At 47.2% G+C, this 12,788-nt stretch overlaps 3 protein-coding genes across 4 annotated transcripts; all 3 read right to left on the bottom strand.

Annotated features, from left to right (window-relative positions):
* Nucleotides 1–2,301: 2,301 nt before the first annotated feature.
* Nucleotides 2,302–3,417, bottom strand: LOC131267123 (AT-rich interactive domain-containing protein 1B-like). Its single transcript, XM_058269901.1, has one exon. The coding sequence runs from the start codon at nucleotides 3,415–3,417 to the stop codon at nucleotides 2,302–2,304; it is 1,116 nt and encodes a 371-aa protein (XP_058125884.1).
* Nucleotides 3,418–3,573: 156 nt separating this feature from the next.
* Nucleotides 3,574–9,426, bottom strand: LOC131261053 (transcription factor GAGA). 2 transcript variants are annotated; one of them, XM_058262948.1, is made up of 7 exons: nucleotides 9,212–9,426; nucleotides 8,058–8,894; nucleotides 5,483–5,764; nucleotides 4,986–5,343; nucleotides 4,749–4,901; nucleotides 4,316–4,677; nucleotides 3,574–3,726 (listed from the first exon to the last, which is right to left on the bottom strand). In XM_058262948.1, exons 2-7 carry the CDS (start codon nucleotides 8,247–8,249, stop codon nucleotides 3,574–3,576), a joined length of 1,500 nt encoding a protein of 499 aa, XP_058118931.1. In that variant the 5' UTR covers nucleotides 8,250–8,894; nucleotides 9,212–9,426. The 2 variants fall into 2 exon arrangements, with proteins under 2 accessions (XP_058118931.1, XP_058118932.1); XM_058262949.1 differs by lacking the exon at nucleotides 9,212–9,426 and adding an exon at nucleotides 9,130–9,169 and having other exon boundaries at nucleotides 8,058–8,897.
* Nucleotides 9,427–10,835: 1,409 nt separating this feature from the next.
* On the bottom strand, nucleotides 10,836–12,788 carry LOC131261056 (ubiquitin-like-conjugating enzyme ATG3). Its single transcript, XM_058262953.1, has 5 exons — nucleotides 12,517–12,788; nucleotides 12,298–12,433; nucleotides 11,861–12,213; nucleotides 11,502–11,797; nucleotides 10,836–11,427 (listed from the first exon to the last, which is right to left on the bottom strand). The coding sequence occupies exons 1-5, from the start codon at nucleotides 12,586–12,588 to the stop codon at nucleotides 11,265–11,267; spliced, it is 1,020 nt and encodes a 339-aa protein (XP_058118936.1). The 5' UTR covers nucleotides 12,589–12,788; the 3' UTR covers nucleotides 10,836–11,264.

Raw genomic sequence — 12,788 nt, 5'->3', positions numbered from 1 at the left:
CGCCTGTCTTTCAAATCTTTATCGATAGTTTAGTGTTATCTTTAGCATTTTATTCCTTTGCCGAACGCATTTTGTTTTTCTTCATAAACGCAATTCATTTGCTATGTCTTCCCGAATTAAAATTATCCTTTTGCTTCCTGTCCGAACACAAAATCTCTTCCCGCGTTCGGTAGATGGATTAATAATAAAAATTTAAAAAAAATAATAAATTATATTTTTGACTCTTTTTGCACACTAATCTTTGCTGCTTCCGGCGGTCAGTTCGTTTGCTGTTGCATTGCCTTATTGTTGCCGAAACATCGCTGTCGTTTTTGCTTTTATTTTCCGGCGACCACTTTACAGTACTGGGAAATCCTTGAATTTTACATTCGCTTTCTCCTTTTTCATCTTCTGCTACTGTTTTGCAAACAAATGAAAGTTGCTGGTGTGTTATATCGTTGCGCTACTAACCGAGAGTAAAAAACATGAAGAAACACGTGACTGAAGGACTTTGATTTTAGAATTGTTCAAGTTTCCCATCTATCTCAAATGAATTTGTAACCCACCCGCCGCTTGTCGCAAAGCGGTGCTGAGTTTAGACTCAGAACATTTTGTAAATGATACTTAAACCAAAACACAAAAGGAAACGAACGTTCTAAACCTATTCCCCTCAAGTGCGTACACTCATTCGTGCTCTACGTAAGGCGTTGTTTTGTACAAACCGAAATCAATGTCCAAATTATTGCAAGTATCCTTTTCCTCTGCTGATTCCTGCCCGGTCAATAATCGGTGAGAAAGCTGCAGTGAAAACAACAATGCTGCCTGTAATGATTCTACCATTCACCATCCCATAATCCATCTGCTGGTTTATGCATAGTTTTACATGTATTCATAATAATTATGTAGTCATATGTATATATATATTATTCTATTACACGATAAAAAATCTTGTAAAACTGTTCCACGCATCTTGTTTGCATTCATCGCATCTTGTATTGGTACAAATCGCCGTTGTGCTCTTTTCTCGTTTTGCTAGTTTCCTTAATCGCTCATGAAGATTCTACTATACATTTCTTGTAGCCGAATTTTATACGTAGACCAAAGAAACTAAGAATGCGGTCGATTCCTATCAAGAATAGAAAAGCATAATGGAGCGCAGGCTCATAGTTTTCAATCTCGTGAGCCTATGTGGGATTAATTCCCTCGTTGACTTAAGGAACATTACGATTGAAATAAAAGAAATCCAGGGGTAAGTGGTGGATTCCGCTCTATTCTAAATGCACGAGAGATGAGGATTACGGAACTCTGTTTTTCAAACCATCTCATCCATGTGTGTCCACTAACAGTACAGTTCCCGGTTAGGGAAGATGTATGTTTCGTTGGTGTATCGAAATAATTTTTAGGTTATATTAAATCATTTTTCAATAAACAATATTTCTTCACTTGCTTATCATTATTCCAACTTTTGGACATATGATGATAACCGTCAACTGATTTGGCTAGAAAACAACCTCCAAAAACAAACAATCAGAAAACATTGAGCTAGTTTTTCTCCTTTTTTACGCTGCGCTTTTTCCTCTTCATAACAGGAAACACATTTCCAAGAAGAAACCCTTTGCCGAACTTTGGTGTGCTGCCGTGGATCGAGGAGATGACAAATTTAGGTGTTCACGATTTGTTTTTCCCGCTTCTCCATTTTGTTCTTTTTCTCCCATTGTGAGACGCACGAAAAAATGTTCAAGTAATTAGTAGATTTATTTTTGCGATCACTCACCCCTTTCTTCCCGTTCCCATATGGCGACGATCGATTGCAGAATTGCGCCCAGCAAACGTACCAGTCTCTATGTACATGTGTGTTTGTGTGTTTGTGTGTGTAGATGTATAATATAGTAGGATTATCTAAATCTAAAGCCTTAAAAACCAAACTCATACGACTCAATAACAATTTTACATCAAGTTACCGTCGGAGGCAATGTGTAAACAAAAAAGCATATCTGGGTAGGCGCTTTTTCTAAAATGTTTTTGTTGCTCGACCCGAAGTGATGGTGATTGAATTTTAAACTCAAAAGACCCTGTAACTCGCGTCTTCTTCCACTTGCACAATTATTGCGACAACCATGACGTCGTAATATGGTTGATAGGAAAACTAACGTAAATGTAAAAGTCAAAGTACTTCATAACAGACGAGGTACAGTTTAAAAAAAAAAAAACAAAAGTCCTACTTTACGCTTAGAAGTTAATGCGAAGTCAGCCATAAACGGACGAAGCGCGACGAGGTTTCAAAACAACATGTACTAAGGATTCCCAGACGGGAAAAACGAATTAGAGAATGAAGAAATGTTTGTAAGACGATGGTAAACCGGCATGATCGCCAGCGTTACCACCGCCACCGACTTCCTCTTCGGTGGTGCCTTCTCCCCCCACCACTACCCCTCCTCCTTCCCCATCGCCATCGCCGGTGGACCCTCCTACCGCTGTTGCATCTTCATCGTCGGCTTTGTTGCTAGCGCCTCCGCCCCCCGCCACCGTATCATCGCCAGAAGTGATGATAACGTCACCGACTTCACACGACCCCAGACTATCCCCACCGCCTCCTCCATCGCTCGATACGATCGTTGCGGTCCGGCCGGAGATTCTCCTACGTCCTCCTCCGACGACGCTCGCCGGAAGCATATCCGCCGTGACGAAGCTGATTCCGCTGCCACCGGAACGCACCGTGGCACGTCGGGGAAGCCCAACGACAGTTGTACCACCACTTCCACTTCCTCCCCCTCCACCACCAGCATTACCACTACTACCACCACCCCCGAACCCGCTGGCCGTTGTGACGGTGACGATCGTGGCACCGTTAAACTGTTGAACGATTTCCTCGTGCTCCAGTTCTTCCACATCGTCAAGCTCTTCCGCTTCCTCCACCACGTGATGCACGTGATGGTGGTGGTGCTGGTGATGCAACTGTCCTTCGGAAGGATCATCGTCCCCGTCTTGGCATTCCTCCACCACTCGCTGGTTATGATGATGCTGATGGTGATGTTGCTGATCTTCATCCACTTCCAGCGAGTGATGATGCAGCTGGTGATGATGATGATGCAGCACCTCATGATCATGAGGATTCCCCTGGTGATGATGATGGTGATGCTGATGATGATGGTGCAAAAGTAACTCCTCCTCATCGTCGGTACCCGTATCGATGATGACACCGTCCGCGTCGTCACCATTTCCCCCGACGGTATCACCATCGATCACCATCTCCCCGGCCTGAACTGCCGCAACGGAGGCCGCATCCATGACGATCGTCGTGCCATCGTCATCGTCGTCCTCTTGCAACACGACCGCACCACCACCACCACCACCAACACCGTGTTGCTGCTCATCATCTTCTTCCACCATTTCGACATCACCAGCAACACCACCGCCAACACCGCCACCATCGCCCATCCTCATCCGAACCCCTCCCACGACCACACTCCCCCCGTCGTCCTCGCCCGTTTCCTCCTCTATTTCGACGTCGACACCGCTGTCGATGATGCAATCGTAATCGACACCTTCCACTATCTCATAAACGTCGCCCCCGTTGTCGACGTCCGCATCGTTCTAAGTCAGGCGATTGGGCGCATCCGTCCGACGTTCCTCTATCGTGTAGACGGTGTTGCCGACGCGGAACAGCTCGGTATGCGGGCGCAGGGTCGGCTCGTGCGTCGCGATGATGCCCGTTTCGATCGATTCACCGGTGCGTATCAAGGTGGCCTGAGGGGGAGAAAGTCATACGATAAAAAAGCAATTAACCAATGCCGTTTTTCTCCGGGTTTGTGGATATAGTTCAGCATAAAATCACCAATGGACAAACAAAGCAGATCAATATCAAACAAAAGGCCCTGTGTTTTAGTGCACGAGACAAACTTATTGATCCATCACAGACTGGATTTGACACTTTGGCGGACCAGATCATAATAATTTTGACTCAAATATAGAAAGAGAATACACTTAATGCTTAATGCTTGAAAAGAATGCAAACTTCAGCTCCGCTCAAAAAGATAATATGAAGATCATATACAATTTTAACGCGAAATCAAATAATTCAAGATTGCCTATCAATAAAACAACTATTGAACATACAATTTGTGTTTAAAGCATTAAAGCCTAGCATTAAAACACATTCAATTCTGGTTGCGCATTAGATGTTGCATTAAAAAAATATGTCTCAAGATTTTTGTAAGAGATATAAACGTATAAAAACCATGCTTTTCTGTTGCTACGCTCTACGAAATAGATCGACGGCTATTTGAAGTCGCTTAAACCATGGCTGAAGCAAGCGAGGTTAGTTCCCTTCCCTTACCTGGTTGAGGTTTCCAATGGCGAGCTGATGTCCGTCGAGCGTTTGAACCTGGGCGATCGAGAGCGAGGTGGTACCGTCCGCGTTTTCGTGCTGCGTTACGACGTGCTGCTGTCCGTTGGCGGCTGCCGCTTCGATCTGCTGTGCCTGGGCCTGGGAAACCGTTACCGATATCGTGCCGGTCGTGTCGATCGTGGTCTGCTGCTGCTGTGCCTGCTGTTGCTGCTGCTGGGCCTGCTGGTGAGCCTGCTGTTGTGCCTGTTGCTGTGCCTGTTGCTGCTGTGCCTGCTCGCTGGTCATGACCGTACCGTTGCCTGCGTTCGTGCCGTTGTTACCGTTTGCCTGGCCAGAGTTTCCTGCTTGTCCTGGAAATGGGATGGTGGGGGCATTTTAGTACCGAGTTTTCCTACCCTCGTCTAGGGCCTTCGTTGTGTACCTTTCTTGCTCTTCCGAACACGTTCCTTCTTTGCGCCGGGTTTCTTGAAGTGTCTCAATTCCAGATGGCGTCGCAGGTTCCTCGACTGTCTGATGACGGCCTGGCAGATGGGGCACGTAGCCGGTTGTTCCGATTGGGATTTGCTCTTGATTTCTGAAAGCATAACACAACGTCACCGGGTTAAGGGTTAAGGTAAGAATCCCTGACGGAGGTCCATGCTTAACTATGCTGACTTACTGATGATTCCTTCCTTGGTGTCCGTGGTACCGTCCGCGCTCGATTCCTTCTTGATGTCCTTTGGCACTGGTGCTGCGCCCTCTTCGGTGCTCACAACGATCGCATGAATGGTTCCATCTTCGTCCGTTTTCATTACCTTTGCCACCTGGGCGCCACCGGCGTTGTTGGCAGATGCACCGGCCTGACCCTGGTTAGCGGGCTTCTTTGTGCGTTGCTTGCGCTTGCGCGTTGGCAGAAACTGGCTGATCACATCCTTGACGTTGGTCACTTCGTCCGTAATCTGATCCGGGGTGATCGTCTCAATAACCTGTGCCTGTACCGTTTGCGTCGGGGTGAGTGTTGTAATCAGATCTTCGGTCTGCAAGGAGGAGACAAAGTCAACACGTTCGATGATTATTGCGGATGTTGAGGAAACGGACTGTTCTTTTCTTCCGGTTTCGCAACGGCCACCCCCGAATGTGGGGCCGACGACGGTTTGGAAGTCACAATTTACTCACGCAAACATTATTGCCAACGTCGATCACGGCCTTAACGTGGTTCTGTGGCACGAGCGTCGGGTGGAGCTGGATTGAGGTGGTGTACGTAGTGTTGTCGTCCTTGTGCGAGACGGTCTGCGGAGCCAGTCCCTGGATGTTGAGGCAGTGGGCCGCCTGCAGCAACGACGGGAGTTGCGAGTGATCGACGCTTACCTCACCGCGGTACACAAACTCCAGCAGCGCCTCCAGGTCGGTGGCATTGACGCCGGCCAGCATGACGACGGGATGCTTGCACGGTGTGTTCTGTTGTTTTGGTGTCGAACGACGGTCGAAACATACAGAGAATAAAGAGAGGAAGAGGATGGAGAGATGAGATGATCAGAACACGCAAAGTTGAGCTAGAACGAGTGTGAATGGCGAAGGTTGAAAACAAAAACAGAGAGCCGACACAACACACCACCGGGCGGCGGGGGAGGATGGTCGGCGCTTCTTGGATGGCGGAGAAGAGGGTTGTTTGGAACACCATTTTCCTCCCATCGCTCTTCTTCCGGGAGACCAACAGATGTGCCACTCTTCCCATACCGATAGTACCACGAGAAGGTTGTAGGAAAGTGAGAAAGCAGGAGAGTCGATTGTTGTTATCCGCGATCCATCCCTAGCAGGCGCATCTGTCAAAAACAGAGGAAGCGCTGCGGCGGTGGCGAGTTGACGTTTGAAGCTGTCAATTTCAGGAGATCCAATCCGGAGATTCCGAGATGGAATGGCAGATAGAGAGGTAGCGAGAGAACGAGAAAGCACGAGCAGTAAAGAGAACGACGAGAGTAAGCGAGTGAGAGGAGGGAGAGTTGGAGAATTGTATTTAATCGATTGCACAAAATTCCCACATTGTGTGTATGACAACAGTCCAACCCCCGCGGGTCTATCCCTTTCCTACAGCGTTTTACTTTACATCATCAGGTATATTTCTACCCCCAACAGTGGATTGGTTTCTTATCATACAATGTCGTCCTTTGTGCGGCAGAGTTTAGCGTTACTGCGCAGACTCCCTCCCCCACGGAAAGCTAGATATTCCGGCCATTTTTTCACTGTGCCAATGAGGCAAGTAATGAAACCGCCTGTACTACGCATCATAGCAGACTTTTTTCCTCCTCCTCCCTTACACCAAGGGTATCCCAGCACAAAATGTACGACGGGTTTCGTCGCATCCTACGATTGCACGCGTGTATCGGATCGTGGAAGAAAAAAATCAAAACAGAGAGAAAGGTGGCCACGCGTACTCCGCAAGAGCGGGAGCGGGGCATTATGGATGAGATGTGGACAAGATCAGCGGCACTGTTGTATCATCCATCTCCATCTCCGCACGAAAGGTGCACCGCGTGTTTTGGTGGATGTTTTACCGAATCCATGTCCATCGCCTACTTTTCTCGCGGACTGCTCACCGCACGCTGTTCATTATCTCCGTCGTGCTCCTTGCGGTGCCCTCAATCAAGGGCGAACGTATTCCGCCGGTGCTCTTGGTAGATGCCGTTTGACTCGGTGTTTGCTCATTTATATTTATACGCTGCTGGCAACGACGATATTTTTCTCGGGCCACAAACTCTCGGCACCAGCAGGCATTCAACCGGCAACCTCGCCGGTCAGTCGGACACCGTGTGCCAGAAAGATTCCACCACAGGGGGAGAGGAATCATGTACGCGGTGGCTATTAATAGCATCCATACGCGTAACGGAATGAATCGTTGCGCTTGTTAGCTTATTGCTTGAAAAACGGTGGACAAATCGTTTTAGTAGATTTTAAGAAGCCGTTATATAATTTCTTGCTGACATGACTGAACGTGAAGCGTATTCCAATTTTATTCTAGAATTCCATAGAAACCGCAGTACGTCGTCGACCTGGCAACACGGACATCGTTCAAACGAACACATGCATCCATTTGATCTCATTCTTTCTCTCTGCTTGTCCGAGATACGCTCCCATCTCACTCACACTTTCTCTTCCCCGAGACCTATGTAAATAAGAGATGAGTAAAGACACGCACACAAGCACACATTCCCTACCTCCCTTTTTCCTGGGTTTGTGGTGCTACTTTTGAAACCATTAGTTTGTAGTTTTATTACAATTTAATGGTTTCCATATAGCCAATTCTCTTCTGTGGTGGTGATAGCTCACTTTGGTTTGAGGTTTGACAGTAAATACATTAATTCTGCATTTCAAATATTCCACTCTCTAGCTCAACTCTAGGATTTTTCAACGAGTCGAGAAAAAATAATAATAATAATACTCTCTTCTCTCATGCCGCTCTCGGTCTCGCTTATTCATTCTCCATATTACCCGTTGTTTTCGTGGCGGATTTCTCATTCGTCTTCTCACTCATACCATCCGCTACTCCGAGCAACTTCCCTCTCTTCCTTCTATATTTAACTCTGAGGGAATGGGGCACGGCGACTTCTTTACCCGTTGTTGGACATCGACCTTTCTCCTTCTTTCTCCCGAATCCAACACACCGTAGCTCTCCCCCATTTTCCAAGAAACAACACCCCTTCCAAACCACCCGCTGCGATGACGATGGGGATGGAGTATGGTTGACGACGCTTACCTTCAGCAAATCCAGCAGGAACGGGCTGGCGGCACACAGAACGATTTTGTGCGCCGGGAAACTGCGGCCCCCGGCGGCCAGTGTGACATCGACCAGGTCTCCATGGCACCGCAGCAGCTGGACAGCCGAAACGAGCGACGTACCGTAGTCGCCCCACGTCAGACTGTACAGTGAATTAATAGGAAGCGACATGGCGGTGGCGTTTCCTTGCGCGCTCTCTCTCTCTCCCTCTCTCGTTCTTACGCAAACGAATTCCTTTTACTTTTTCTTCTTTCCACCAAAGAACGACTTTTTTCCACTGCACTCCCGTTCTTTGACCGCTTTGTGCTCAGGATAACTTCACGCGCTCGTTTTCCACCTTGACCAATCTCCACGAGATGTTTTCGTTTGGTTCGAATTAAAAACTGTGTACAACTTTTTACACTCTCACTATTTTCCTTCTTTCCTACTCACGCACATTCTTCCACACTCGTCTTGTGGGGGGCCGCCTCTCCGCTCGAAGGATGCTTTCGTAGAAAGCAAACTTTCTCACTGGCAACAAAAGTGTCGTACTGCACAGACACTTGATGCAAAAGGCTTCCTTTCTTCCTGCACGACCCACGGTTCACTCGCGACACCTACAGCAAGTGGTGGTGGACGCGGTGTTGTACACCTCTAGCCCACTGTGCGTACGGGACACAAATTTTACGATCCACAGCTTTCGTCGAACATTGGTTGTTTTCTCACTGTATTTCCACTATTTCTGTACTTCAACTATTTTCAAACCACGGTAAGGTAAAACTCTGCACTTTCACTATCTCTTTCCTGCCTTTGGGCTTCGTGATTTTGCTACTTTTACTGCTAGAACCAGCATAAAAAGGGTAGAACGCGCTCGCATTCACACAAACGCACGCACTCACGACGGAGACGACGCGCTGCGGAGCACCAACCTCACACACTCTCTCTTCCCCTAGCTCACCCTTCTCACGCTTGGTGCTTCAGAGCAAACGGCCTCCTGGAACCATGCCACACCAGCAGCAGAGCTCGATGGGAGAAAAAATCCGTGATTCTACCAGGGAACCGACACACACACCTTGGGGGTACACAAGATAGCGCGCGAGACAACCTTTTAGGTTAAGACGCGGAATCGACTAGCTCGCACTACGCTCACTCACCGTATGCTCGGGCAGTTCTCGCTCCCGAATGCTCTTTGCTGCCGACTTCGATGTTGGGCTGGCAAAATTGTGCTCACTGCGCCAGCGCCCCTTGCTGGTGTGCGTGTTACGTCGCCCTCGCACAAACACCAACCTATACACAACCTTCTACGTGGGAGCGAAGAAGAACGGTATAGACTCGCACAATTCAATGAATCCTATCCCCCATGCAAGGCACTTGCTGCAGCGGGATGGCTCTTTTCGACAGCCCGTAAGCGTCCCACTTTTCCCGTAACGCGTCGCCCCGCGTCGCACACTCTCTCTTTCTCTCTTTCTCCCGTCAATCGCTCGATTCTTCTCTTCGAGCAATTTGCTTCCCTTTTTCTTCCACAGCCTGCTTCGAGCGAGACACAACGCACGACGAACAAACCCACATCAACCTATCAAAGGGAACTTGCGCGTCGCGCACATTACTACGTTTTCCTAGCGAACTGGTGGCGTTACGTTGGCTTTTTTCGACGCGTCGCCGTTGTTAACGAAACAATCGAACTAGCAGCACGGTTACTAACTTCCCTCACAAACGATGACAGCGAACAAATACCCATTGACAACCTACAAATGGCGGATCCACTGAATGAAGGTGGTTTCTCTAGAACAACTCACAGTCCTTGGATTGTGCAAACGCCCGATATCCAGACCGATAATTACTCCCTAAGCCTCTATTTTTACATCCACGTACGACAGCCTAAATGTGGTGACGATATGTTGCTGATGTACTGGCTTTCGTCCAGCCGCTTCTATCAGCGTGAAATTTCTCTTATGCCCGACCCGCGTTGATAGTTTGTTTGTTTTTATTATGCTGCACTATTCTTCAAAAGTATTGTTTGAATTTCTCCCGCATCGGTGGCAAAAGGCGAACCTATTTTCTCCCTGCAATCTGGCTCGCCGGAATCCCGCACTCTGAACTCCTTAGAGCCGCAGACAAAACGCTCGATTTAGCTCTCGACGTCGTCGCGCTTACGCGGACTCTTTTTTCTCTCCTATAAATACCGTATGCATTCTGCGTCTGGTCTGCCGATTTAAAGGGTTTCCCTAGGACTCGACCGTGCAATTTCGTTCAGTTTGCTTCTGGTGGCTACCCCATTTTCACTGCACCGTGCACTAGGAACCACCGCGGTTGCCAAAGTATCACTAGATTTTCCTCACGCGCTCGATACTTGGGGGACTTTATGGGAAATTCTACCGTTCAATCAAATTCGATCCCCGTGACTCGGATAAGCGAGCGTTACACTAATCCTTCAGAATCTATACTTACTTTGCTAGAGGAATGTAACCCGTCCCAAAACAAATTGACCTATGCGAGTGTTTATGAACGCCAGTAGATTCGTTTAGGTAATCGCACGGCTGCAACGAAATCGATCGATGCTCAAGAAAACCCCCCAATTCAATGGCATTTATGCTAACGGGAAGAAAGAGAGGACGAATGATTTACTTTTCCTGCTATGTAGCACCGGTTGAAGGAAGGAAACATAAGATATCGTAGTATCGTAGTGTTGTCATTCGCACAGGCGCTTTCAAGCTGGGCATGAGAAAATAATCAACACATGTTTTCGGACGATTGGATAGCAAAAGGCATACATTTCATCTAACACAAGCCGTGCATAATGCTTTATCACTTGCTTCGATTATTTGTTACTTTTATTATTGTGTTCCTTTAACTTGAAGCGATACCGTAGCAATGCGCTCGAGTTATTTCGAATATCATAATGGTTCGACGTGACAATAAGGCTGGTAGGAATTTAAACAATAAAACGAATAACAAAAGATTACAAAAATATCGTTCCGATAAAACAGAATGAACACAATCGCACGCACAGATACAGCGTCTAACAGTGGGCATAAAAGAAACGATACATTTTCAATTGTCCCAGAAAGGAACATCAAGAATCAGGGAGACGGCTTCGATAGTCCTTACATTGGCAACATTAAAAGCACTTACAGACTAGAAGCTTTTGTAATTGCTTTTCGCTTGCATGCGTTACCAAATCACTATCATATTTTGTTGTGGCTATGCCTACTTGTGGTTGGTGATGTTGAAGTTTTGCGTAAAATCGTACTCGATTGTTGGTATGACAGTTTGGACAAACTTTAGAAAGATTATGAGATACATATGGACTCCCAGTTCGCCGCCACCTTCTTCCACCGTTTGAATGATTTTCTTCATTATATCTGCGTGCCTGTTATGTAGAAAACGGAAAGAAAGAGCAGGTTTAAGCAAATATTACATGTGTTTAACTTCGTGCTAACTTACTTGCACGGATGCACCGAAGCCATGTTGGGACCGGGCAAGTGAGGGTGCGTTTCCATGGTTACGGTTTTCTTCGCATGATCTTGACTTACGTCGTCGTACATTTGCTCTACACTTAGCAGTTTCCTATTTTCATCGTATCCAATAACCCAAAGACGCGGAGTTTGATAATACTTGTCGTAAGTGATGTGCAGATCGTACGTTCTCGTACGAACGACGGAATCGCCCTCGGCTTCCTGCTGCGGAGCTTCTGTGCCTGACCTAAGCTTGTCATTTGCTGCCGGAAGCAATGCATTTGACTGTAACATAAAGAATAGGTTACCAAAGGCAGCAATATTTTAGCGCTTAATTTTGACTCATACCGGATCCACTGTTTCCAACAGGCCACTTTCTTCGAACTCATCCATATCAATCGCTGCACCATCGTCGTCATCATCGTCGCCTTCCTCGTTACCGGTTCCACTGCCGCCTTCCAGATTCCGCGGGTCATCCATGTCAGCCGCTGGTTCATCTTCGATACGCGAACTGTCCAACTTCATTTCGCACACTTTTTCCTCCAGTCCGGAGCTGCCTGCTTCATCCGGATTGTAGTGATGTGTCTCCACCCAGCCTCCGTCGGGATCGTTCTCCTCTACTAGATTTTCCTCTCCGACAAATTCGATCTGCTTGCACCGTCGACGGCATGGAACATTGCGTGTGATGAGAAACTGTTTGTCTGCCAATTAAGGGTGCCAATAGTTTAAAAAAGGAACATACAAATATATGAGTCAAAACTCTTCTGTGAATTAGAGATCCTTACCTTTGGGTAGATAAGATTTGATTTTGCTATCATCGCCGACGGCCCATGACCACGTTGGGCAGTGATGCGTTAGGTGGTCTCCAGCTGCGATGAACTCTTCCGGGGTAAGGACACCTGTTTCCCGGAACTTGGATTCCTACAGCAACAAAGGAGTATAGGTTGATGTGAAAAAACAAAAGCAATGGAGAGCAAATAAAATTATACGGAACGTATACTAGCCTTCAGGACGGGAGTAAGATACTCGGCCACTCCTAGAGCCGTTCCTTTTACGGAGTTTAAAACACTTTGCATCCTCCTGGCGTAGATGGATCAGATGGAAACAAAGACTGTTGGCGAAGTTTGTACACTGCTGACGTTGGTCTCGTTTGTGACCACACAGCGAGCTCAAATTGATCTCTGCTCAATGCAGCCCTTCAAATGGTGGCTGCAGAATGATGACAAATTTAACAGTTTAGTGAATAAGATTACTTTTACTCCAGTTTTGTTTTCGT

Source organism: Anopheles coustani, chromosome 3 (genome assembly GCF_943734705.1).
Source record: "Anopheles coustani chromosome 3, idAnoCousDA_361_x.2, whole genome shotgun sequence".
NCBI classification, from domain to species: domain Eukaryota; kingdom Metazoa; phylum Arthropoda; class Insecta; order Diptera; family Culicidae; genus Anopheles; species Anopheles coustani.
The sequence above is the reverse complement of the archived record's forward strand: the minus strand, read 5'-3'. Positions and strand labels throughout refer to the sequence as shown.

Excerpts from the sequence above, each read along its gene's own strand:
- LOC131267123 (XM_058269901.1), bottom strand. The coding sequence starts at position 3,417 with ATGGGCGATGGTGGCGGTGTTGGCGGTGGTGTTGCTGGTGATGTCGAA.
- LOC131261053 (XM_058262948.1), bottom strand. The coding sequence starts at position 8,249 with ATGTCGCTTCCTATTAATTCACTGTACAGTCTGACGTGGGGCGACTAC. Across the intron at positions 5,344-5,482 it reads ACGTTGGCAATAATGTTTGC|ACCGAAGATCTGATTACAAC; the intron begins GTGAGTAAATTG and ends TCCTCCTTGCAG. Across the intron at positions 4,902-4,985 it reads CACCAAGGAAGGAATCATCA|AAATCAAGAGCAAATCCCAA; the intron begins GTAAGTCAGCAT and ends TTATGCTTTCAG.
- LOC131261056 (XM_058262953.1), bottom strand. The coding sequence starts at position 12,588 with ATGCAAAGTGTTTTAAACTCCGTAAAAGGAACGGCTCTAGGAGTGGCC. Across the intron at positions 12,434-12,516 it reads ATCTTACTCCCGTCCTGAAG|GAATCCAAGTTCCGGGAAAC; the intron begins GCTAGTATACGT and ends TTGTTGCTGTAG. Across the intron at positions 12,214-12,297 it reads CAAATCTTATCTACCCAAAG|ACAAACAGTTTCTCATCACA; the intron begins GTAAGGATCTCT and ends CTTAATTGGCAG.